Raw genomic sequence first — 25,422 nt, forward strand, 5'->3', positions numbered from 1 at the left:
TCAAAATGTACACATATGTACCTAAAGGGTCCATATTGGTATCTTTTAAGTATATATTAGTACCTAAAAATTTTAAGAGGAACACTTTTGTACTTTTTGGGTACTAATATGTACCCTTGAGGTATTAATATGGATCTTTTAGGTACAAATTTGTACCTTTTGAAAAGGTACCACCCCAGTGACAGCTCGCGTACCTTTATTTCTGAGAGTGTAAGGCCCTGTTTCACCCAGCGTTTCTGCACAACTCTCTGTACACCACTACCATCTACCGCTGGATCTAATCTCACTATATTTGTTAAACATGATATTTAATTCATCTTGTTGTCTATATCTAACAACATATTCCCCGACTTTGGTCTTTTGAATCTATTACTTGTTCTCAGGTAACGTGTTTTGGCTGAGCGCTAACATAATTAGGTTAATATATTAATTAATGTAACCGCGGACACTGATTCTGCATATTTGACTGATTGCTAGCCTTTATTTTCTATATTCTATACCTTTATAATGGCCATTTTTGATTATTAAAACTGATATTCAGCGAAAGAGAGGGTATGTTTCGTATTTTCAATGAAAATGAAAGGAGGCAGTAACGTTATAGGCTCCGTTTTGTTTTAAATATGCATACAGTCAAGATGACGCTCATATAAATATGCAGCTACATGATGCCTCAGCGGTTTTGGTGTTTAAGTAAATATCAAAATGAAAATAGGCAGTTCATCATATCATGTTTTCATTTTATTGTTAAGAACGTAAACCATCGTAGTCAGGGTGACGTGAATGAGGTTATAAAGTACACTGTTTTCTTTGAAGATTTACCTGACTGGTCCTCGGGACTTTGTTTTCCTTATCAAACTTGCAAAGTCTGAACTTACAAGGAAAGGATGCAAAGCTGAACTGTGTGTAGGCTACTTAATATTAAAGAAAAAAAAAATCCCCAATCAGATCGCCTCCGTTTTCAGATGTCTCCATTTTCCCCCATTCATACTGAGACGGAGCAGCAGCGTTTTAAAACTAAAATGGCCTCTTTAGCGTTTCCAAAAAGCTCTGTTTTCGGAGCTCCAAAACTCCGGCGTGGTGTGGATGGATGGTGTAACGGTAGCAAAATGTATGCGTTTTAAAATAAAATTGTATTGGTGGGGCCTAAAAAACCTAGTAAGAGCTTGATTAGCTAGCCAAGGTGTGTCTGATTGGAGTTAGAGCTCAAATCTGCAGCACTTCGAATCTTCAGGACCAAGATTGAGAACCCCTGATATACACTATAAAAAGCACTATAGAAATAAAGATTGAATTTTGAGCCTGACTCTTGATCAGTTATTATCGCTGATTGGCTTTCAGAAGGCCTCGTTTCTTCTCTCGTCATCCTCCATTTATTGCCGGTGTTTGTTATATTTATTTATTCAGCAGAGACTAATTGTTTGACCTCCCCTCCGCTCCGGGAGTACATCAGTCTTGTTCAGATGTCAGTTGGAGCCTGGCCCTATTACTTGCACTCTTCTTTGGGATGCTTCCTGACAGTTTGTGAACCCAGTTTTATGTAACATCGCAAAGCAAATGCGGTAGAATTATAGCAGCAGCTGCACTCCGAGCTAGTGGGAGACGAAAAGAGGGATGGGGGAAAAAGAGAAGAGAAGAAAGAAGAACAGACAAAATGCATTCCTGATGGATTTCTCATCTCTTCCCTTGGCCGGCGATCGCTTCCCAGCACTTGAAAGCTGGCCGCACTTGTAAATCCCTCTACATATCAGAAAGGATCCCTCTGGATCTCTCTGGGGACTCTGTTCACTGACAACAACATTAATCAATCAAGCGCTTGTAAAAGACTCTGCAAGGTGGGGGTCGGGGCTCTAGGTTTCTCCAAACTCTCATCCAAGTTGTCCTCTGTAGATCCCAGCTACCTTACTTGGGTTCCTCAGCAGAAAATATACAAGGCAGGGTAACTGATTCAACATATGTCTTTGTCTGTCTCTAAGCATTCAAGGAAGAAGACATATGTGTCTAAATGGTTGCTTCCACACTCTTGGGAGAATGTTGAGAGATTTATGCTATGCCTGTTTTCTAGTAATATTTCACACATGATGTATTTAGGGGACCGATTTGCATTGATTGTAGGTTTATGTCGGCTAATCTCCGGTGTATGTCAGAACATTCATTATTACTTAAACAGCATTGCACAAGATAGCAATGTCTTGGGGATTTCGAGAGAACGAAAGGGAAAGTCCCAAGTAAAATAAATAAATAAATAAATCGACTATGCATATTAGTTGTGATGATACGGTGTAAGAAAACACACCTAATTGGTCAATGCAAAGCCACATGGTTGTCAAACACAAGTGTCTTCTCTTCCAGCTTGTAACTGCAACCAATGAGCCATGTTTGTAGGTCAGTTGTGCATTTCTTGGCCCACATGAATCCCCCAGGGTGTATTTCTGGTAACTGATAAAAAAGACAAGAGATAGGACCAGAGGAAAACCTTGAACAAGGCAGAATAACCAAAAGTACACATCTTCCCCCTCTCGCATAATAGGGCTAAAGGGATATCATGTGAAAAGCTGAGGTATTCGAGTCATGGATATAATTTGTTAATGCAATTTTTCTCATAATCTAATTCTGGAACACTTTGAAAATCTCCAAAGGTCAACTCAAACTAAATCTTCAGAAAAGGTCACCCTGAGAAAGTGACTCTGGTTAAGCACGGTAAATAATGGCCATAGGTCTTCAATGTTGTTCGCTGCTCGGTCCGCTGTTGGGGTGGGGGGGGGGGGATTGTGTGTGATTTTTCTCTATGGAGTCTATTGTGAAAGTTCTTCCCCCTCCTCAAAGCAGCCCTCCTTCATATGTGTGTTTTTGCCATTGACTTTTTTTTAACTGTTAAAGGAGTCAGTCTGGTGAAGTGCTCATGCAGATTTACTCATAAAAGTGCAGTTCATTGTAGCGCACACTTTGACCTCCCATTGGACTGACATTAAAGGGCACTTAATGCATTTAACCCACTCGAAGCACTAGTTCAGTGAGGTGTCCGGGTTTGGCATAATACCCAACAATACATTCCACGGCTTGTACATGGCAGCTCCATTGGCAAAGACCTTTTCATGTGTCCGAATAAAATATGACATGCTGTTTCATGGAAAGAATGCAAAATGTTCTTCGTGCATTTACCATTAGGACCATTTCACAGACGTTCCCACTGGTTTGGCTTGGTATATGCGGGCAGGTTTGTGTATAGAGGTTCCTCACAGGCCAGAGCGAGATCAGACCTTTGGCCCTGGCTGGTGACCTGCTCCGCCACAGCTGTGCAGACCCATCCGGCAGATGTCAGTTTAGCAGGGAATGGAGAGTAGGGCACTGGGGTGAGACAGAGGCCAAGTAAGGGGCCGCTCAACCCCTGGATCATCAGCTCCAGAGCATGCTGTACAGGGGTAGTTCTGTAGTCTTGGGGCAATTAAATGCATAGGATTAGGGTTAGGGCTAGAATATACTGTAATTAAAGGGATGTTTTACCCAAACTGTTTTCCATTACTGGGTTGCGACTCTAAGGGCATCCCCTGCATAAAACATAAGACAGGGTAGTTGGCAGTTTATTCCACTGTGGCGATCCCTGATAAATCAGGGAGTAAGCTTGAAGTAAAATGAATGAATGAGTTCTCCCAAAAGTGATTGAATTGAATTCTGTCATGATTCTCGCTCTTTACTTGTTTCAAACCTTTATGAGTTTCTTTCTTCTGTCTAACACAGAAGAAGATTTTTAGAAAAATATTGAAAACATGTAACCATTGGCATCCATAGTATTTGTTTTTTTTCTACTTTGGATGTCAGTGGTTACAGATTTCTTCATAATATGTTGTTTCAAGAGTTCACACCTAGCTGATGATTGATTATAGAGCTTGTTTGGCATGCTGTCCCGGGAGAGAGCCCTGAGCTCAAAAGGTCCTTGAGCCCTGGGCTCCCTCCCATTTGCAAGGCGAGAGGAGAGTTTGAGCTCAGGTAGATCTCCAGAACTCCCCTGCTGTAGTAGCTAATGAACAGATAGTGATTGCTCTTAAGAAATAACTACTTACTAGGAGCATGTCTATGGTGCCGATTTGGATTAGTCAATTAACTTAAGTTGCATGTTTTTCGACGGTGGGGGGAAACCGGGGAACCCGGGGGAAACCCATGTGAGCACAGGGAGAACGTGTAAACTCCGCACAGTAACGTTGGCTGACTTGGTAAGGACTAGAACCAGTGATGTTCTTGCTGTGAGGCAACAGTGCTTACCACTCGGCCACCGTGCCACCCAGCTAGGAAAGGAGGAGGAGTAGGGGTGGAAGGGGGGATTCTTCAAAACGAAGATGGCTGTTATATGGAACTAAGGGTATTTATAGTGGCTTAGGAATCGTCTGATTGGTGAATCATAAATTGAATAATGCGGCACCGGCTGCAAGCATTCATAAGCACGTGATCCTCTTGAATTTAGTTTATAAATCAACTTCACGTTGTGTTCATCAGAAAAAAAAGCCTCCTAAAGGTTTAGAACCATGTGAGGGAAAGTAAGTAGTGAATAAATTTTCGTTTTTTGGGTGAACTATGCCTTTAACTAAAATGTTAACTTAATAAAATATACTTGGTCGTAATGTTAAAGTATGAAAATGTTGGTTTGGCATTTTCTCCCTGTGTTCGCGTGGGTTTCCTCCGGTGCTCCGGTTTCCCCCACAGTCCAAAGACATGCGGCACAGATGAATTGGGTAGGCTAAATTGTCCGTAGTATGAGTGTGAATGAGTGTGTATGGATGTTTCCCAGAGATGGGTTGCGGCTGCAAGGGCATCCGCTGCGTAAAACATATGCTGGATGAGTTGGTGGTTCATTCCGCCGTGGTGACCCTGGATTATTAAAGGGACTAAGCCGACAAAAAAAATTAATGAATGAATGATTCGATGATTTATGTACCATGCAATATGCAAAGTTATAGTGGATGTATTATTTGAGAAACCTACTGTAGTTTTGTTTACCAAGCAAGTGGTTCTAATTGGATTTGCATTGTGAACATTAAATAAATGTCAGTAGTTATCATTTGTTAAGTTTTCAGCTCGTATATGGTTAAAACTATTCCACATTAAATCTCCGGCTTTTATTTTATACAAAATTCTGCACAGAAATAGCAAATAAAATCCACAGATTCTGTCTGCCCGAAGTTTTATGCTGTTTATTAGTAATTATAAAGTATGATCTTATTCTACATCACTAATCCTGCCAATACCTAATTCAGTTCAGTTCATGTTCATTTATAATAATTCAATTCAGTTCATGTTCATTTATAATAATTCAATTCAGTTCATGTTCATTTATATTAATTCAATTCATGTTCATGTTCATTTATAACAATTCAATTCAGTTCATGTTCATTTATATTAATTCAATTTAGTTCATGTTCATTTATAACAATTCAATTCAGTTCATGTTCATTTATAATAATTCAATTCAGTTCATGTTCATTTATAACAATTCAATTCAGTTCATGTTCATTTATATTAATTCAATTCAGTTCATGTTCATTTATATTAATTCAATTCATGTTCATGTTCATTTATATTAATTCAATTCAGTTCATGTTCATTTATAACAATTCAATTCAGTTCATGTTCATTTATAATAATTCAATTCAGTTCATGTTCATTTATAATAATTCAATTCAGTTCATGTTCATTTATAATAATTCAATTCAGTTCATGTTCATTTATAATAATTCAATTCAATAATGTTCATTTATAATAATTCAATTCAATAATGTTCATTTATATTAATTCAATTCAGTTCATGTTCATTTATATTAATTCAATTCAGTTCATGTTCATTTATATTAATTCAATTCATGTTCATTTATATTAATTCAATTCATGTTCATTTATATTAATTCAATTCAGTTCATGTTCATTTATAACAATTCAATTCAGTTCATGTTCATTTATATTAATTCAATTCAGTTCATGTTCATTTATATTAATTCAATTCATGTTCATGTTCATTTATATTAATTCAATTCAGTTCATGTTCATTTATAACAATTCAATTCAGTTCATGTTCATTTATAATAATTCAATTCAGTTCATGTTCATTTATAATAATTCAATTCAGTTCATGTTCATTTATAATAATTCAATTCAGTTCATGTTCATTTATAATAATTCAATTCAATAATGTTCATTTATATTAATTCAGTTCATGTTCATTTATATTAATTCAATTCAGTTCATGTTCATTTATATTAATTCAATTCAGTTCATGTTCATTTATATTAATTCAATTCAGTTCATGTTCATTTATATTAATTCAATTCATGTTCATTTATATTAATTCAATTCATGTTCATTTATATTAATTCAATTCAGTTCATGTTCATTTATAACAATTCAATTCAGTTCATGTTCATTTATATTAATTCAATTCAGTTCATGTTCATTTATAACAATTCAATTCAGTTCATGTTCATTTATAATAATTCAATTCAATAATGTTCATTTATATTAATTCAATTCAATAATGTTCATTTATATTAATTCAATTCATGTTCATTTATATTAATTCAATTCATGTTCATGTTCATTTATATTAATTCAATTCATGTTCATGTTCATTTATATTAATTCAATTCAGTTCATGTTCATTTATATTAATTCAATTCAGTTCATGTTCATTTATAATAATTCAATTCAGTTCATGTTCATTTATAATAATTCAATTCAGTTCATGTTCATTTATAATAATTCAATTCAGTTCATGTTCATTTATATTAATTCAATTCAATAATGTTCATTTATATTAATTCAATTCATGTTAATTTATATTAATTCAATTCATGTTCATTTATATTAATTTAATTCAGTTCATGTTCATTTATATAACGGTTTTACTAAACCCAACTACTACCTGAATAGTTATTTATAAGCAGCAAATTGGGAGTATAGTGAGCTAAAATCTTAGCTAATGGTTTGTTGTTAGCAAGAATTGTACCTTAAAGTAAAGTGTAACCAAAATGAGTCATTCCTGGAGAGCAGTTCTTGTTTCCAAAACATTTAATTTGCTATTATTGGAGGATCTTCATCCTATCGATTAGAGTTATTCCAGTCTTCCTCAGATCCAGTCTGATTTTACCTGATAAATCTCACTGTCAGTATCAGTTCAAATTTACTGTGATGATAGCAGAGATGCTAAAGGGTTGTGACAGGGTTACGTACCCTAGCATAGCCTTTTCTCCCTGTGGCTTCACAGTCCTGCTGCTTTACTTTCATGAGGTGAATGAGCACCACATAAATGCCTTGTGACATCTGAGGGAGTCGAGCCAGCATTCAGCCCATTAGCGGAAGGAGAAACGTTTGCTAGTGTTAGCTAGGTGAAGCAAAGGGAGCATTTTCAACCAGCAATAAAAAAAAACAAAGTGGCAAGAGGCAGAACGACTGGTGCTTGTTATAAATCAGCCATGATGAAGTGAATTGCATTCTATTCCTATTTGGTCTGAAGTTTTTAAGAGGCTGCGGCGGCTCCACTTCACTTAGCAGTCATAAGAGAGCGGCGCTGCTGGCTCGTGCTACTCCTTTCTGAAATAGAAACCCTTTCACAATCTGTGTGCTTTTTTGCGTGCAGCTATTATAGTTAGTGGAATCTAATAAGGTGTAAGCATTTCCCTTTATGAAGCGTACAAATCAATTTGGCAGGAAGTTAGCCCTTCTCTACCTGAGAGTTTTAATGCTAGCTGCTAACAAGAGGTTTTGATGCTGCTGTAGCATTGACATTGATATAAATGTAAATATTTAGGATGTAAAGTGCTTACAGGGTATTTATTACAATAAAACATTTAAATGAAAAATGTATAATGTTAGGGTGGCACAGTGGCTTAGTGGTTAGCACTGCCGCCTCACAGCAAGAAGGTTGCTGATTTGAGTCTCGGCTGGGTCAGTTGGCATTTCTGTGTGGAGTTTGCATGTTCTCCCCATGTTGGTGTGGGTTTCCTCTGGGTGCTCTGGTTTCCCCCACAATCCAAACACATGTGTTTAGGTGAATTGAATAAACTAAATTGGCAGTAGTGTATGAGTGTGTGTCTGTGTATATGTATGTGAATGGGTGTTTCCCAGTACTGGGTTGCAGCTTGAAGGGCATCCACTTCCAACAAATAATAAGTATATATTATACCTATTATTTATTTGTTATAATATTTACTGCAGGAAATAGTTATATATTTATACCTACTGTATGTTGTATACAGGATAATACAATATTGTGTTTGTTTTCAATAATATTCGCCAAAAAAAGGAATGGAATAAATAATAGCTATTTTAATATCAGTTGTTAGAAAGTATGTTTAAGGTGTCATTGATAAGTTCTGTATTCAAGCTTATGATACTGCACCACCAATTAAATCAACACAAACAACAAAATTAATTATACTGAATGCTAGATCCACTATTGGGCGTATGGTACTATGACACTACCATATGGAAACAAGTTACGCCATTCTAATAAAAACAGTCACATTTTTTATAGATCTCTCATAATGCGTGCAGTAGAGGGTTAATAGAAGAATGAAACTCAAACAGGTTTTGAACAAGTTAAAGGTGATTAAATGAAAATTTTCGGTGAACTATTCTATACTATAACTATTTTGGTGAACCCCTTAATGCAGTTTTGATCTTGTATTGAACGTCTTTTTTGGCTTCTTTAAAGTTTTTACATGCAGACAGTTTGTATTGTCGAGATATTCCGTATATTATTCAAGCAATTCCTTGCTTGGAAAGCGCCAGCAAGAAAATCCCATCCAGCCCAACAGGCAACTCTGTTCCTGAGAGTCTTAGCTTGTGCACCATAAAAGAATAAATAGGATTTATGAAGACTGTAGAGAGCAAAATTGTTGCAATGCATGAGTGAGAATGTTCTAACAGTTGCGCATTATTAGAATTTAAATGACTTTCTTTTAGCCGCTTTGTGTTCGTTGATTCTTATCTAAGTAATCCCAGTCTCCTTTTTTGCAATTCGCATTCCCAGTAATGTTAATTAGCATAGCGCCAGACGGAGAGAAAGAGAGAGAGAGAATTCGAGCGGGCCACAGAAGAAAGAGAGAGAAAAAAAAACGATTGTTTGATGTAGTCAACACATTGCTTGTTTGACCGAATCACATTTGTTGGTATAAAAACAGATGTCGTCCTTGTTTAATGTTCATTCCTTTGAAACACGAGGTGAACGGCCTGAAACCTTTTAAAGGCATCCCTTAACAACATTTTCCTAAAGAAGAAGCGGCTTTCAGTGGAGACTGTTGTTGTGTCCAACACTATGCTAGATTTACGGGTGGCTGTTTGTGCGTAGTGACTTATTGAGTGCACTCCTGTTTGTGTGTGTTTTAGTGTACACGGTGGGCCAGTGGTCTCACAAATGAGGGAGTTGCAATGCAGGAAGCATCGGGAATAAAGAACGTTGTGCATGTGCACACAGGTTTATCCCGTTTATATGTGAGTGTGTGGAGTAAACACAAATCTCTATAGACTCCTTTATCAGACAGACAGAGAGCGTTGAGGCCAGCCTTTGATTTTATAGTCCATAATGATGGAAACAACAGCACATTCAGTCACATCATCAAACAAACACACATCCTTTCTCACCCACATCATCACTGAATCAAAGTTGATTGGTTGGTTGTTTGTTTGATTGGTTGTTTGTTTGTTTGTTTGTTTGATTGGTTGTTTGGTTGATTGGTTGTTTGTTTGTTTGGTTGATTGGTTGATTGTTTGGTTGGCTGGTTGGTTGGTCGGTTGGTCAGTTGGTCGGTTGGTTGGTCGTTTGGTCGGCTGGTCGGTTGGTCGGTTGGTCGGTTGGTCGGTTGGTCGGTTGGTTGATTGGTTGGTTGGTTGGTCGGTTGGTTGGTTGGTTGGTTGGTTGGTCGGTTGGTTGGTCGGCTGGTTGGTCGGTTGATTGGTCGGTTGGTTGGCCGGCCGGTCGGTCGGTCGGTCGGTCGGTCGGTTGGTTGGTCGGTTGGTTGGTTGGTTGGTTGGTTGGCCGATTGGTCGGTTGGTTGGTTGGTCGGTTAGTCGGTTGGTTGGTCGGTTGGTTGGTCGGTCGGTTGGTTGGTCGGTTGGTTGGTCGGTTGGTTGGTCGGTTGGTTGTCGGTTGGTCGGTTGGTTGGTTGGTCGGTTGGTTGGTCGGTTGGACGGCTGGTCGGTTGGTTGGTCGGTTGGTTGGTCAGTTGGTTGGTTGATTGGTCGGTTGGTTGGTCGGTTGGTTGGTCGGTTGGTTGTCGGTTGGTCGGTTGGTTGGTTGGTCGGTTGGTTGGTCAGTCGGCTGGTCGGTTGGTTGGTCGGTTGGTTGGTCAGTTGGTTGGTTGATTGGTTGGTTGGTTGGGTGGTTGTTAGGTCAGTTGGTTGGCCGGTTGGTTGATTGTAATGTCATTAATATAGCTAATTTATTTTGTATGGCCATGCAGCCAAATTGCTTTGGCAATTGTGTTAGGGGGGTCTCAACACCACCAGTGTGCAGCATCTACATTGATTTGATTTGATTTGATTTGATTGATTGATTGATTGTAATACCCATTTATATAATGTGTTTGTTGTGAATGGCCGTACACCCAAAGTGGTTTACAATTGTGTGAGGGGGGGGTTTCAACCCCACCATAGATAGATAGTGAATAGTGCACATTTTGTCAACCTTTTAACTACCTTTTAACTACTTATTTTAAACTTATGGCTTGCTTCTTAAAAACTATTCATATTCAGTCATTTTACTGATTCAAGTGCACTGAAACTATCGCATTAGTACAAAACTGAAAATGAAATGAGCTGGAAAATACAACATGTATGGATCTGAATTGAACTGAATTTTGAATCAGCATTGAACTGGACGAACTGAATGACACTGATGTCTACTGTACCCATATGGGATTCTTACATATGGCCCTATATGAAATTATAGCTGATATATTTGAACATATTGAACATATTTGTAATTACAATAGTTGAAAAAATATATTTAAACAGCCATTTTTGAGAATTTGATACAAGTATAAATAAATATCATTTCTGCAGCATAAATTCAAATGTTTTATATATACTTACACTTGTATGTCATATATAATTAGCATATATCTGATTTCTTGGGTAGTGCTGCTTTATATTTAATCTTTTTGGATAACTCATAGGATAATTTGACACTGTTTCTGTACTGAATTGAGCTGAATAATGAGACCTTTGTCCATTTACAGCTGCTTTACAGCTGACGCTAAATTTGATTAAACATAGCAGATCATTTTTTTTTTTTTACGAAATAATGACCTTATTCTCCTGTTTATTATGATAAAGATGCTTTGAAATAGTCTGTGTTGTATGTCCACATGAAAAATACGAATTATTATAGTGTTTTTTCACTATAGGAAAATGTATTATATTGTACATATTATTTACAGCTCCTACTTTGTTAAAGAAAGCATGTTGTAGTATTAACTATCATGAACTGAAGAAATATACTTTAGTTTTTACCACACTAAACGGTGTATTGTAGTCTAATAGTTACTTTAAAACTTAGTAATTGCCAATTTATAGCATTGAGTAATTTGTTTGTTACTGTTGTTGTTTACCTTAGCAATTATAGAATTGCAACAGTTATTGAAGTACTTTTACTATAGTATAGTTCAAAAACACTGTAGTATTTACTATAAATATCTATACAGTAGTTTTTCATGTAGGATAAAGATGACTTGGAAAATTCTAAAGTATCTTACAGTTTTGCAGACTTGGAATAAAATTTGGGTGAACTCTATCCTAAAATTTATATGCATAACGTAGCATTCGCATACTACTTTCAATTTTGTTACAGTGTATATATGTATTTTTCCAAACCGTTTATCCTGCATCAGCCCCATTGTTTCGACATTTTCCCTCTCGTCTGTCATCACAGACTAAGAATCGCTGTCAGTGGACGGCGCTAAAGTTCTTCCTCATGTGGTTTTGGTGTAGGCTGGATGAAAACCGTCTCAGTGGAGGAATTAGGCTGGATTGCAGACAGCGAGAGTAGGAATCTGGGACTGTTCAAGGTGACTTTGTGACTAGCTTCCAAATCCAGCTCAGAGGGTACGACTGGAGCGACCCAGAAAACACACACGCGCACACACACATACATATAATCTCACGAAGGCACTGACGCATCTCGCCCTGCTATGAAACAGAACTGTATTTATTTAGGCATATTGGACTCAATGTTTAACTTGATAGAGTTAACTTGTGTACCTCTGTGACGCCAAAGCACTTTCAAAAGCAGCAAATTCACTTAGAGAGATATGCTGGTGTGATTAAGGCAGACAGGAGTCTTCCTCGAGCACATGCTAAAGCCACAAGATCTGCTGGCTGCACCGTAAGTGATCTGACCACATGGATGCAGGCATCTCAGTGAGGATGCATCACAAATCTCTTTATGAACTGTCATTGCACATGCAAAAAATGTGTGATTAGTTTGTGTGAGGGTGAACGGAGAGCAAACAAAGAAGGAAAAAGTCCAAAAAGGATTGTTTTATGTGTTTCTGTGGAGCTTAAATGATATTTCAAAAATCAAATTCACTTTCTCACAGAAATGATCTTATTAAGGAAGACATTTTAAAGGCATAATCATAGTTTATTTCTGCACTCTGTGACCTCTTTATATCTCATATTAGTAGATATTTGCTGTTAGATTTCCATTGCAATAAGTTGTTTACTAAAAAAAAAAATTATATTGTTTACTAAAAAACGTACACGCATCAAACGTTTTATCGCTAATAATGTGTCTATTTTTGTTTTGTTTTCAGTTATTTACTTTATTTACAGTATTTTCTGATTCATGGAATGATACTAAACTTGTAACCTGATTTAATCCAGTGCTCAGATGGATTTTCCAGCGCTGAGATGCATGCAAATTCATTTGATTTAGGGAAGTTTCACTAACTAATTTTGAGAGGAGCACGTGATATGATTGATCGCGGCTGGTTTCTCATCTGTAATCATTAGGAAGCCAATCAGATCATTTCAAACCCACTATAAATAGCCCGACTAGCGTTACTCCCTCATCTTCTTTTTTTGAACATTCCCCCATCCACCCCATCTCCCCCTTTCCTCTTTTACCACGGGGAGCTCTCGGGAACTACCTGATATTTTACCCCTTTACATGCTCATTGACTAGGCGGCAACCCTGGGCTCAATTATGTCCGAGCTCAGGGTTTTCTCCCGGGACAGCATGCCAAACCTGCTATTATTGTCAAACATATCTAAGTGTGAACTCTTGAAATTATATAATGCCCCTTTTACATATATAAAAATGACATTTCTGAAAACTAATTTCAATGAAGTTTTGTGAATAAGCAATATCAAAATATGGAGTGATTTAGGGTGAACTTAAACTTGTTTGAAGCTTCACTATAAAAGAAAACCTGATCATAATAATAATGTTTTGATGTCAAATGTGTTAAAGCTAGTGGTTTGAAGCATAGTGGAAAAGATTTAAAATGACAGATAATTAGTATTTGCGACTGCGCTGTTATTCTTGAAGAGACTCTTGTCATTTTTGTGACCCTGGACCACAAAACCAATCTGACGTTGCATGGATATACTTTTAGCAATAGACAAAAATACATTGTATGGTTAAAAAAGATTTTTCTTTTATGGCAAAAATCATTAGAATATTAAGTAAAGATCATGTTTCATGAAGATTTCAACTCTGAAAATTAAACTGACAGTTTCAATTTACTAAAACTTCTATGTTAAGCTGCTTTGACAGCAACATTGTAAAAGCGCTATAGAAATAAAGATAAATTCAGTTGAATTAAAGATATTTAGTAAATTTCCTACTTTAATATCAAAACTCAATATTTTGGTTACTAATATGCATTGCTAATCACTTTATTTGGATTTTCAAATTGTTATACCTTAGCCAACTTTCCTATATCTTAACATAGTATCAATGAAGAGTTTATTTATTCATTCATTCATTTTCCTTCGGCTTAGTCCTTTTATCCATCCGGGGTCACCACAGGAGAATGAACCGCCAACTTATCCAGCATATGCTTTACGCAGCGAATGCCCTTCCATCTGCAACCCAGTACTGGGAAACACCCATACACACTCACATTCACACTCATAAACTACAGCTAATTTAGTTTATTCAATTGACCTATAGCACATGTCGTTGGACTGTGGGGGAGTGACCCACAGAGAGAACATGCAAACACACAGAAAGGCCAACTGGCCCAGCTAAGACTCAAATCCAGTGACCTTATTGCTGTGAGGTGACAATGCTAACCACTGAGCCACTATGCTGCCCAGAGTTTGTTTATTCAGCTTTTATTTAAATTGACACTTATGAATGGTTTTGACATCCAGGGTCTCATTTCATCCAATGATTTTTGATCAGAGCATGACTGACAAGAATTTGTGATATATAAACTATGATCACACAGCCCAATAATAAAAAATAAATACAAAAAGTAATTCAAGTAATCGTGGCACGGTGGCTTAGTAGTTAGCACTGTCACCTCACAGCAAGAAGGACGCTGGTTCGAGTGTTGAAGTGGGTTTCCTCTGGGTGCTCCGGTTTCCCCCACACTCCAAAGACATGTGGTATAAGTAAATTGGGTACGCAAAATAAACCGTACTGTATGAGTGTGTTTGTGTGTGTGTGTGTGTGTCAATATGTATGAGTGTTTTCCATTACTGGGTTGCAGCTGGTAGGGCATCCGCTGCATAAAGCAAATGCTGGAATAGTTGGCGGTTCATTCCACAGTGGCGACCTCTGATAAATAAGGGACTAAGCCGAAGGAAAATGAATGAATGAAATAATTAGAGTAAACAGGCCATGGTGCTACGAATGCTAAAAGGTTCCTCGCTAAATCTCCACTTTGTGATGGAAGAAAGAAGGTAGAGGCCTTCAGGATGAAAGCAAGAAGGGGTGGACAGAGGTCAAAGGTCAGGAGGCACAGCCGAAAAGGACACTTTCTCTTTTTGTGGGGGAAGTAGACTTCAATTCTGCAATTCTTATAAAGTGATTGTTCGATTTCCAGAGATGCATTCAAATCCCAGCATATGCATTACTAGAGCTTCTTCAGGACGCAAAAAAAACCTTCCTTTATCTGTCTGGAACACCAGGGTTAAACTCAAGACAGACGGAGGTGGTGGGGGGAAGCGTCTCCTGCTAAACCCTTTGAGCGGATGACGGTCATGTGGGTTTTTTTAAATTTTCTGAGGGCGTAAGAAAGAACGATTGGAGTCTGACGCATGACAGATGGGTAAGAGTCATCTTTAGTTGCATCAAACGTTGGCGAGCCATTGAAGTCATCTGAATGAGATGCTAGCTGTTAGCGGCCTGACAGTTTTGGACTTGGACAATGTAAGCAACGCTTTGTAAGAAAGGGCCAGTGTGTTTTGTAGAGTGTGTCTGCGGTGTCGTCGCATCAGAATAGAGTGCGTCGCTGTGTGCGTACCATGAAAGTGGAGCTCTTAAAGGCACGTTTAAAAAGGGACGCCCACTCTTTGTGGACACTTTTCAGCCTGGCGTATTGAGAGGCCTTTGTCCTCACCTTTCATCTGGACGCACAATGGACGGGCCCGTTTTAAACACAACGCTAGATGAACTGCCCTGACAGTGTATTAAACGCGGATGAATTGCCAGTGCATGGCATAGATCAATGTCCTCCAACCTTTCACATACGCAGGGCTCCGCTTCTTGTTCCTGTGAATCAGAGCGGGCTGCTTTCAGAGGCGCTAATTATATTCATGTTTTGATGGAGGAGAAGCTGCACATTTAAAATGTCCAAATTGTCTTCGTTTTTAGACAACATGATTGACTGAACTGAATTCAGTCTGGTTTGAATGAAAGTTTGTTTTGGTTGTGTTGGAATATTTTATCAACTCCATGCGTGTTCTCGATACAAATTTACATTTTGGAAAACATTTTTACCTATCATAAGACACAATTATATAGGAAAAACGATTTTACTAACAACGAAATTAATTTACATTTAAAAAAAGATGCAAAACACTTGAAGTTTAGTTATAAACAAATTTCGAGTGGATCACGTGCTTATGATTGCTAGCGGCTGGATCTGCATTATCCAATTCTCAATGCACCAATCAGACGACTCCTAAGCTACTACAAATACCCTGGGTTACGTACCACAGCTATCTTCGTTTTGAAGAATCCCCCATCCACCCCTACTCCTCCCACTTCCTAGATGGGTGACACGGTGGCCCAGTGGTTAGCACTGTTTCCTCACAGCAAGAATGTCTCTGGTTCTAGGCTTTACCAAACCAGCAGACATTTCTGTGCGGAGTTTGCATTTTCTCCCCGTGCTCTTGTGGGTTTCCCCCGGGTTCCCTGGTTTCCTCCCACCGTCCAAAAAACATGCAACATAAGTTAATTGACTAATCCAAACCGGCACTATAGACATGCTCCTAGTAAATGGTTATCTCTCAAGAGCAATCACTGGCTGTTCATTGGTTATTACAGCGGGGGAGTTTTCGAGATCTACCTGAGCTCAAACTCCCCTCTCGCCTTGCAACGGGAGGGAGCCCCGAGCTCGAGGATCTTATGAGCTCAGGGCTCTCTCCCGGGACATCATGCCAAACAAGTTTATAATTAATCATCAGCTAAGTGTGAACTCTTGAATACCAGTCCCGAAACAAATTTACAATGACAGATCGTTTAGGGAAAGGGAATGTACCACACACCGGAAGTGACGCGGAATGTACCACACACTGGAAAATATCAGCTCATGTGTGACTTTGTAGACACAGGTTAACACGAGTCCAAAGGCACAGGTTAACATGAGTCTACAACTATAAAAATCATGGTTTGACCAGCTGCGATAACACATTGCTTTGTCATTTAGAGCTATTCTGAGATAATATCTGAGATAATCTTTTATTCTTAAGAATATTTCATTTAATTATAGTCTTTTTAACCATTTAATAATCAGGGTTTGGGATCAGAATGTGAAAACTCATTTCCTACATAAATAATATTAAATGTTAACAAAAAGTACAATGTAAAACGTAAGAGAGGCTGTGATATCTGCTACCAGATCTATTTTCAGTTGTCAGACACCCGCATGAAAATATACTATAGTAATTTATAGTAAATACTATAGTGTTTTTTAACCACGCTGACACCGACACTTCCAATAGAGATTGGGATGTTGCACAATCAGCTAAAATGTTGTTAAAGTTATGTATGGGTGATATGTAATGCATTACCAAAAATGATTGAGATCATGTCCATGTGTTGCGTGATAAGTCCATATATTGATCATTGTGACAGGCCTACTGAGCAGAATTACTGTATATAGATGACATGACAAGTTCAAGTTAGTTTAGCAGTTTTTTATTTTATCCTTGTTGCAGATACACTGAAAAAAATTACTCAAAGATGATTCCTTAGATTTACTCAATTTTTTTTCGTTAAGTGGTTGTAAACAATTTATTTGGGCTGAATTTAAACAAACAAATTAAGTTGAACATTATTAAATTAAATTTGTTTGTTTAAATTCAACACAAATAAATAGTTTGCAACAGTTTTGCATGCAACACTTTTTTCAGTGAATTGGAAAAGATCTGGTGTATAGTTAGGAACAGGAAAGAGTGTGTTTCCTACAAGTGGTCAAATGAATTTAATATACCTAAACTGCAGCTCTGCATAAGAAGTTGAGCCAGAGGAGAAATAGTCATGCCCAAATAAGCCTGTGTTTGTTTTCCTTCACTTTCGTCAATTGGTGAAGTTTGTTCCTCGCCACTTTCGCCACTGGCTTGCTTGGTTTTGGACTTGTAGAGCTGCACATCAGTGGATTTGCTCTTCAGTGTTTGGACTCTCAGTAGTGATTATTAAACCACACTGAATTGAGCTAAACTGAACTCCAACTCTGAAAACAGGACTGACACAGTTTCAGTTTACTAGAACTTCTATATGAAGCTGCTTTGACACAATCTACATTGTAAAAGCGCTATAGAAATAAACATGAATTGAATTGAAATGGTTTAAAAGTAGTTCAAAAATAGATTTAATCACTTTAAAAGTGGGCCAGATTGATCACAACACAAAAGTGTAAAGGGGAAAAAGGTGCTTTTTGGGGAAGCTTAAAATGAATTAATTTATATACATTAATTCAGTAAATCCAGCAGTGATTGTTCACCCCAAAATAAAAAAAGAAAGCTGTAAACCTTTAACCAGCATTGACCTTCATAGTATTTGTTTTTCCCACCATGGAAGTCAATGGTTACCGGTTTTCAGCATTCTTCAAAATGTCTTCTTTTGTGTTCAACAGAATAACAAAACTTATAAAGGTTTGGAGACACTTAAGGGTCAGTAAATGATGAGTATTTTGTGTTTTCTGTTCATTTACAGCTGTGGATTGCATTATGAGATGTCAATCTCTGCTGTGTCAACTTTTGATGTCAAAAATTAAACTTTACAGTTAAAAAAAGGGACTTTTATTGGCATTTTAGTAGTTTGAAATAATATAACGTATAAGAAATAACATCTAGAAATAAGTAAAATAACATAAAATCTACTGACAGTTCATTACAAGGCTTTTTGTAGCGTGATATACAACACCGACCCAGACAGTATATCACTTTAAACTATTAAACATGTTAATTAAAGTCTGTTAAAAAAGTTTTCAAGGTTAAAAGTTCACTGAAAAAAATTATGTCTGCCAAATTGTTGCAAACAATTTATATGTTGAATTTAAACAAACAAATTAAATTCAGTAATGTACAACTTAATTTGTTTGTTTAAAATCAGCCCAAATCAATTGTTTACAATCACTTAACTTAAAAAATTGAGTAAATCCAAGGAATCATCATTCAATCGTTTTTTTCAGTGTTGTTGGAAGAAAGATCAAGATCTCATTATGCAATTCAAAAGCATAAATAAACGGAGGGAGAAAAAAAATCAATCACAAATACAAAAAACGGCTATGGTATAGATATTTTGTACAGTGTAGTGGGATATAAAGCTCTGTGTGTGTTAGAAGTCCTAGAAGGCCTCTAGACTGTCTTAAAAGTGTCCGACAGGTAGATAAACATACTCAAGATGTCTGCGGAGGAGATGTGTGGCCTACCTCTGACCTGTTCATGACCTCTCGTCTCTGATGGCAGCTCAAAGCGGCCTGTTTATACAGATCACAGCTTTAGCCACTTAACTAGAACAACAGGGACCTCGCCGTCAGCTAAGAGCCAGTTTCCCATGAGGACACACACTCGCTGCCACACACAAGCCCGTCAACCTGTCTGCACGTTATGTGGATGGAGAAATATTCACCTTTTTTTCACAACTGTCATTATTTCTTTAATTCTTCAAATGATGGTTTTAAAAGGGGTTTAAAGCATACCTTAATGTTTCAATTTCTTCTATTTGTGTGTGTGTGTGTGTGTGTGTGTGTTTGTGCAAGTCTTAGTGGTAGCTGATTTTAACTTGCAGTTGAAGTCCGAATTATTAGCCCTCCCGAATTATTAGCTCCTCTGTATATTTTTCCCCAATTTCAGATTTTTTTCAACACATTTCTAAAGATAATAGTTTTAATAACTCATTTCTATTAACTGATTTCTTTTATCTTTGCCATGATGATAGTACAGAATATTTGACCAGATATTTTTCAAGACTCTTGTATTCCATTTAAAGTGACATTTAAAGCCTTAACTAGCTTAACTAGGCAATTTAGGGTCTTGGGTATAAATCTTAACAGTATTGGACAAGTGTATGAGGAGAGAGTCATAAAGAAGGCTAGCTCCATTTTAGCAGATGAGAACCACCCACTTTATTTAAAGTTTTGCCTCTTGCGATCAGGCAGAAGGTATAATTGTTCTCAACGGGCAAGGTCTAACAGATACTTGTATTCATTTGTTCCAACTGCAGTTGGGTTACTAAACAAGCTTTAAATGATTATTATATTGTTTATTTTTTTTACTACACCTCCATCATTGAATCAGTCATCTGCACATCAATAACTGTGTGGTTTAGCTCAGCTACTAAATACGACCTCCAAAGACTACATCGAATAGTTCGGACTGCTGAGCGAATCACTGGTACAACCCTTCCTTCTCCCCAAGAACTGTATTATCCAGAGCGAGCAGAAGGGCTGCCAAAATCACTCTGGACCCCTCACACCCAGCACACTGCCTCTTTGAACTGTTACCTTCTGGTCGACGCTACAGAGCACTGCGCACCAGAACAGCCCGACACAGAAACAGTTTCTTCCCTCAGGCAATCCATCTCATGAACACTTGATGATAATAATTGTGGAACCAACATCACTACTTGCCATACACTTTTATACACATATACACTTATTTAACAACACACTTTACATGCCCAATTTGCACATAAAAACTGCACATAACGTTGTATATAGTAATAAACATGTACATACACTTGTCAATCTGTATATTTGCACTCACTACTTCTATTTTTTATTTATTATTATTTTTTTTAAATATATTTATTATCTGTTTCTTGTCCTGTCTCTGTAATCCTGTTGCAGTGTAGAAGCTCTGTCACGAAAACAAATTCCTCGTATGTGTGAACATACCTGGCAATAAAGCTCTTTCTATTTTTTCTATTTGTACTTTTTTTTATGTTGTCGAGTGTGACTTGTTGCTGTCAACTGTCGGCTATTGCTGTAAACCTAATTGCCCTTCGGGGACAATAAAGACATTCTAATCTAGGGTAATTAGGCAAGTCATTGTATAGACATTTGAAAACAAATATAGCTTAAGGGGGCTAATAATTTTGACCTTAAAATGGTTTTAAAAAATTAGAAACTGCTTTTATTGTAGTCGAAATAAAACAAATAAGACTTTCTCCAGAAGAAAAAATATTATAGGAAATACTGTGAAAAATTCCTTGATCATTTAAACATTGTTTGATAAATATTTAAAATATAAATATAGTTTTGACTTCAACTGTAGACTTTCTTTGCTGTATTTTATTTATTATGTTACTTTTGTAGCACATTGAGATTTTACTTAAATGTAAAGTGCTGTATAAATCAAATGTTTTATTATTATTTTTTTATTTAGGTCTGGTTTAGCAACAGAAGAGCAAGGTGGCGCAAGCAAGCAGGAGCGAATCAGCTGGCAGCTTTTAACCACTTGTTGCCTGGAGGGTTTCCACCCACCGGTATGCCAACTTTACCCACCTATCAGCTTCCAGAGTCATCTTATGCCAGCACCACTCTCTCACAAGGTAATATATAACAATTGTTCCACTTTTGTAGATGCAAATCAACTTTTAAACCATATACATTTTTGCGAGGACACATGAAATTGATAAAAATTGACTAAATAATTATTTATTATTTATTTCTGAAGGATCATGTGACAGTGAAGACTGGAGTAATGATGCTGAATGTTTAGCTTTGCAGGAATATAATATAATATAATATAATATAATATAATATAATATAATATAATATAATATAATATAGTACAGTACAATATAATATAGTATACTATAATATAATATAATATAATATAATATAATATAATATAATATAATATAATATAATATAATATAATATAATATAATATAATATAATATAATATAATATAGTACAATATAATATGGTATAGTATACTATAATATAATATAATATAATATAATATAATATAATATAATATAATATAATATAATATAATATAATATAATATAGTACAGTACAATATAATATAGTATAGTATACTATAGTATAATATAATATAATATAATATAGTATAATATAGTATAATATAATATAGTATAATATAACATAATATAATATAATATAATATAATATAATATAATATAATATAGTATAATATAATATAATATAGTATAATATAATATAGTATAATATAACATAATATAATAAAATATAGTATAATATAATATAACATAATATAATATAATATTAGTATAATATAATATAATATAATATAATATAATGTAATGTAATGTAATATTAATATAATATAATATAGTACAGTACAATATAATATAGTATACTATAGTATAATCTAATATAATGTAATGTAATGTAATATATTAGTATAATATAATATTAATATAATATATTATAATATAATATAATATAATATAATATAGTACAGTACAATATAATATAGTATAGTATACTATAGTATAATATAATATAATATAATATAATGTAATGTAATGTAATGTAATGTAATATTAATATAATATAATATAGTACAGTACAATATAATATAGTATACTATAGTATAATATAATATAATGTAATGTAATGTAATATATTAGTATAATATAATATTAATATAATATAATGTAATGTAATGTAATGTAATATAATATTAGTATAATATAATATAATATTAATATAATATAATATATATATTTTTATATAAATAATAATATAAATAATAATTTAAATAAAATAAACACAAATGTATGGGCTAATTTATTTTTTGTTTGATTAAATAAGATATTTAAAAAGTTTTAAAGCTAATATATAATCATATCAGATTCAAGATAAAGTTTAACAAAAAAAATCTTAGTTGAAAATAAGATTATATAAGTTCATTTTCTGAATTAATATTTCAGTGTTTTTTTCTATGTGTTACCTGATATTTCTTTGTAATTACGTGCAATTTTCACTTTTTTTTGTGTGTTTTAATGAATGTTTACCACATTCAAACTGAAAAAATATTGCTGCCTAAAAAAAATGTGTTGAATCAACTTACGTTTTCTAGTCATCTCAACTTACATTAGTCAAAACTGACTTAACATATTAAGTTAAAGGGATAGTTTACTCGCCTTCAAGTGGTGAAAAACCTCTTTGAGTTTTTCATCTTCTCTTAAAAACAAAAGGAGATATTTTCTGAAGAAAGCTGAAAACCTGTAACCATTGATTTCCATAGTAGGAAAAACAAATAATGTGGAAGTCAATGGTTACAGGTTACCATCTTACTTTAAAATATCTTCCTTTCTGTTCAACAGAAGTAAGAAATACAGGTAACAAGTGAGGGGTGAGTAAATGATGACAGAATTTTCATGAACTATCCCTTTAAACTTTGTATAAGAAAACAAAATTAACTCTTTAAAATGAAAGTAACAATACATTTATTGTCATTACTTTTTGCCATATTGTTTTTTTACAGTGCAGTCCAATATGGCATCACCACAATATATTCTACACTGTAAACAATATCTGTTGATTTAACAGTTTCCGTACTTTGTGATTCACAAGTGTTTTCTGTTTATTTGCGGTTGTGAATTGCATTATGGGAAGTTGATCTCTGCTCTGTCGACTTTTGATGTTGATAATTCAACTTTACAGTTTAACAAAGTGGCTTTTATTGACATCTTAGAAGCTTTAAAATAACATAATGAATAAGAAATAATGCATAGAGAAATAGGTCTGTAAAATAACAAAAAGTGTGCTGGCAGTTTATTGAAAGTTTTTTGTAGCGTAATACACAACACCAACCCAGACAATATATTACTTTAAACTATTAAACATGTTCATAGAAGTCACTTTTTCAAACTGTTCAAGGTTAAAAGTTCCCATAATGCAATTCACAAGCATAAATAAAGAGTTAAAATAAAATACATGAAACACAAAATATGAAAAACTGCTAATTTACAGTGGAGTACATGTAGTAATGTAGTGGATTGAACATGAAACAATTGAGTTGTCCCTAAAAAAATCAAGAATCGTGTTATTTCAGCTCATTTTAGATACGTAGTTTGAACAAGCATCAAAAATCATTTATTGATTATGATATTAAATGCTGTATTTGTGTGTGTGTCTTTGTGTTTCAGACGGCAGCAGTACGTTGCACCGGCCGCAGCCTCTTCCTCCCTCCTCCATGCACCAGGGCGGGCTCTCGGCTGACAGCGGCTCCGCCTACGGCCTCTCCTCCAACCGCCACACCTTCTCCAGCTATTCAGAAACCTTCATGAGCCCGACCGCTTCCAGCAACCACATGAATCCCGTGAGCAACGGCCTTTCGCCACAGGTTAGTGCCGCAGAGGCCTCTTTCCAATGAGAGAGCGATGAAAAGACGCTGAATGAACAACAGCACGCTTCACAGATCAAGAGAATTAGGCTAGCAGCAGCTTCTAGTGGGGAAACAGATCACTTTTTGCAGTGACATGAAGAAGCTGAAGTCATTTGGGCTGGGCTAAAATATTCATGCACACCTAAAATATCGGAAAATAAACACTTTATTTATGGTTTATTTATGGTTTTGAATTGAATGTGATTTTGATATTTTCTCCAACCACTTTTGATGTTAAAATGTTGAAAAAAATTGACGTTTTTAATTGAAGGGATAAATTATCTGGGTATTTGTTGTACATTACTGAACAAAAGCCTAGTAATAAGCTGTACTTTTTCCTATAATCACTCGTTCATTTTCTTTTTCGGCTTAGTCCGTTTATTAATCAGGGGTCGCCACAGCGGAATGAACCACCAACTTATCCAGCATATGTTTTACACAGCCCTTCCAACCCAGCACTTTGAAACACCCATACACATTCACACATATAATACGGCCAGTGTAGCTTATTCATTTCACCTATAGCGCCCGGAGAAAACCCACACCAACATGGGATAGTACATGCAAACTCCACACAGAAACGCCAACTGGCCCAGCTGGGGCTCGAACCAGCGATCTTCTTGCTGTGAGGCAACTGTGCTACCCACTGAGTCACCATGCTGCCCTTTCCTATAATAATAATAATAATACATTTATTTTATATAGCACCTTTAAAGGTTTATTTCTCAAAGTGCTTTACATACAAATTACAACAACATGCATAAAAGATACAATACATTGTTTCAGACTACTAAAATGTCAATAAAAATCAAGGTTTCAACATCAAACGTGTACAGAGCAGAGATCAAGATCCCATAATGCAATTCACAACCGTAAACAAACAGAAAACACTTGTGAATCACAAAAAAACATATACTTTTCATACAAAGTAGTCTTTTTATTACACTTAAATTAAACATTAAACATTGCCAAATTTGGAGCACTTGCTTCATGGATGAAACTTTTATCACAGTCAGTTCTAAAATAATAATAAAAAGAAAAGTCTGCTTGACATGGTTTTTATTGAAGTAAAAAGCATGAAAATAAAGGAGATTTTGTTTGATTTGAATCCATCTGGAATGGATTGGATCATCAGAAGTGTCCTGCCAAAATTATTTTTTTGCTTTTGTCTTTTCATTACACATATTGAAAAATCTGTTTGCTTTAGGAGAAAAACTGAGTTAGGAAATGAAGTCAAGATTTTAATTTGGTTTTCTGCACCTGTTTAAGCACAAACTTACTTCATTTGGATCATTTTGTTATGAAAGAAGACTTAATATGAGTCATTTTGCTTAAATGTTTAGATCAGGGGTCACCAATCTCATTCTGGAGGTT

General features: G+C 35.6%; 1 protein-coding gene across 2 annotated transcripts in view; it reads left to right on the plus strand.

Moving 5' to 3' along the window:
* pax7a (paired box 7a) overlaps window positions 1-25,422 on the plus strand; it is a 122,246-nt gene that overhangs the window by 42,429 nt on the left and 54,395 nt on the right. For both annotated transcript variants that reach the window (XM_056467999.1, XM_056468000.1), the window contains exons 6-7: window positions 21,049-21,214; window positions 23,810-24,006. In XM_056467999.1, coding sequence (XP_056323974.1) covers window positions 21,049-21,214; window positions 23,810-24,006 — 363 coding nt within the window. The remainder of the gene's footprint in view (window positions 1-21,048; window positions 21,215-23,809; window positions 24,007-25,422) is intronic.

The sequence above is a fragment of the Danio aesculapii genome, chromosome 11, assembly GCF_903798145.1.
Source record: "Danio aesculapii chromosome 11, fDanAes4.1, whole genome shotgun sequence".
NCBI classification, from domain to species: domain Eukaryota; kingdom Metazoa; phylum Chordata; class Actinopteri; order Cypriniformes; family Danionidae; genus Danio; species Danio aesculapii.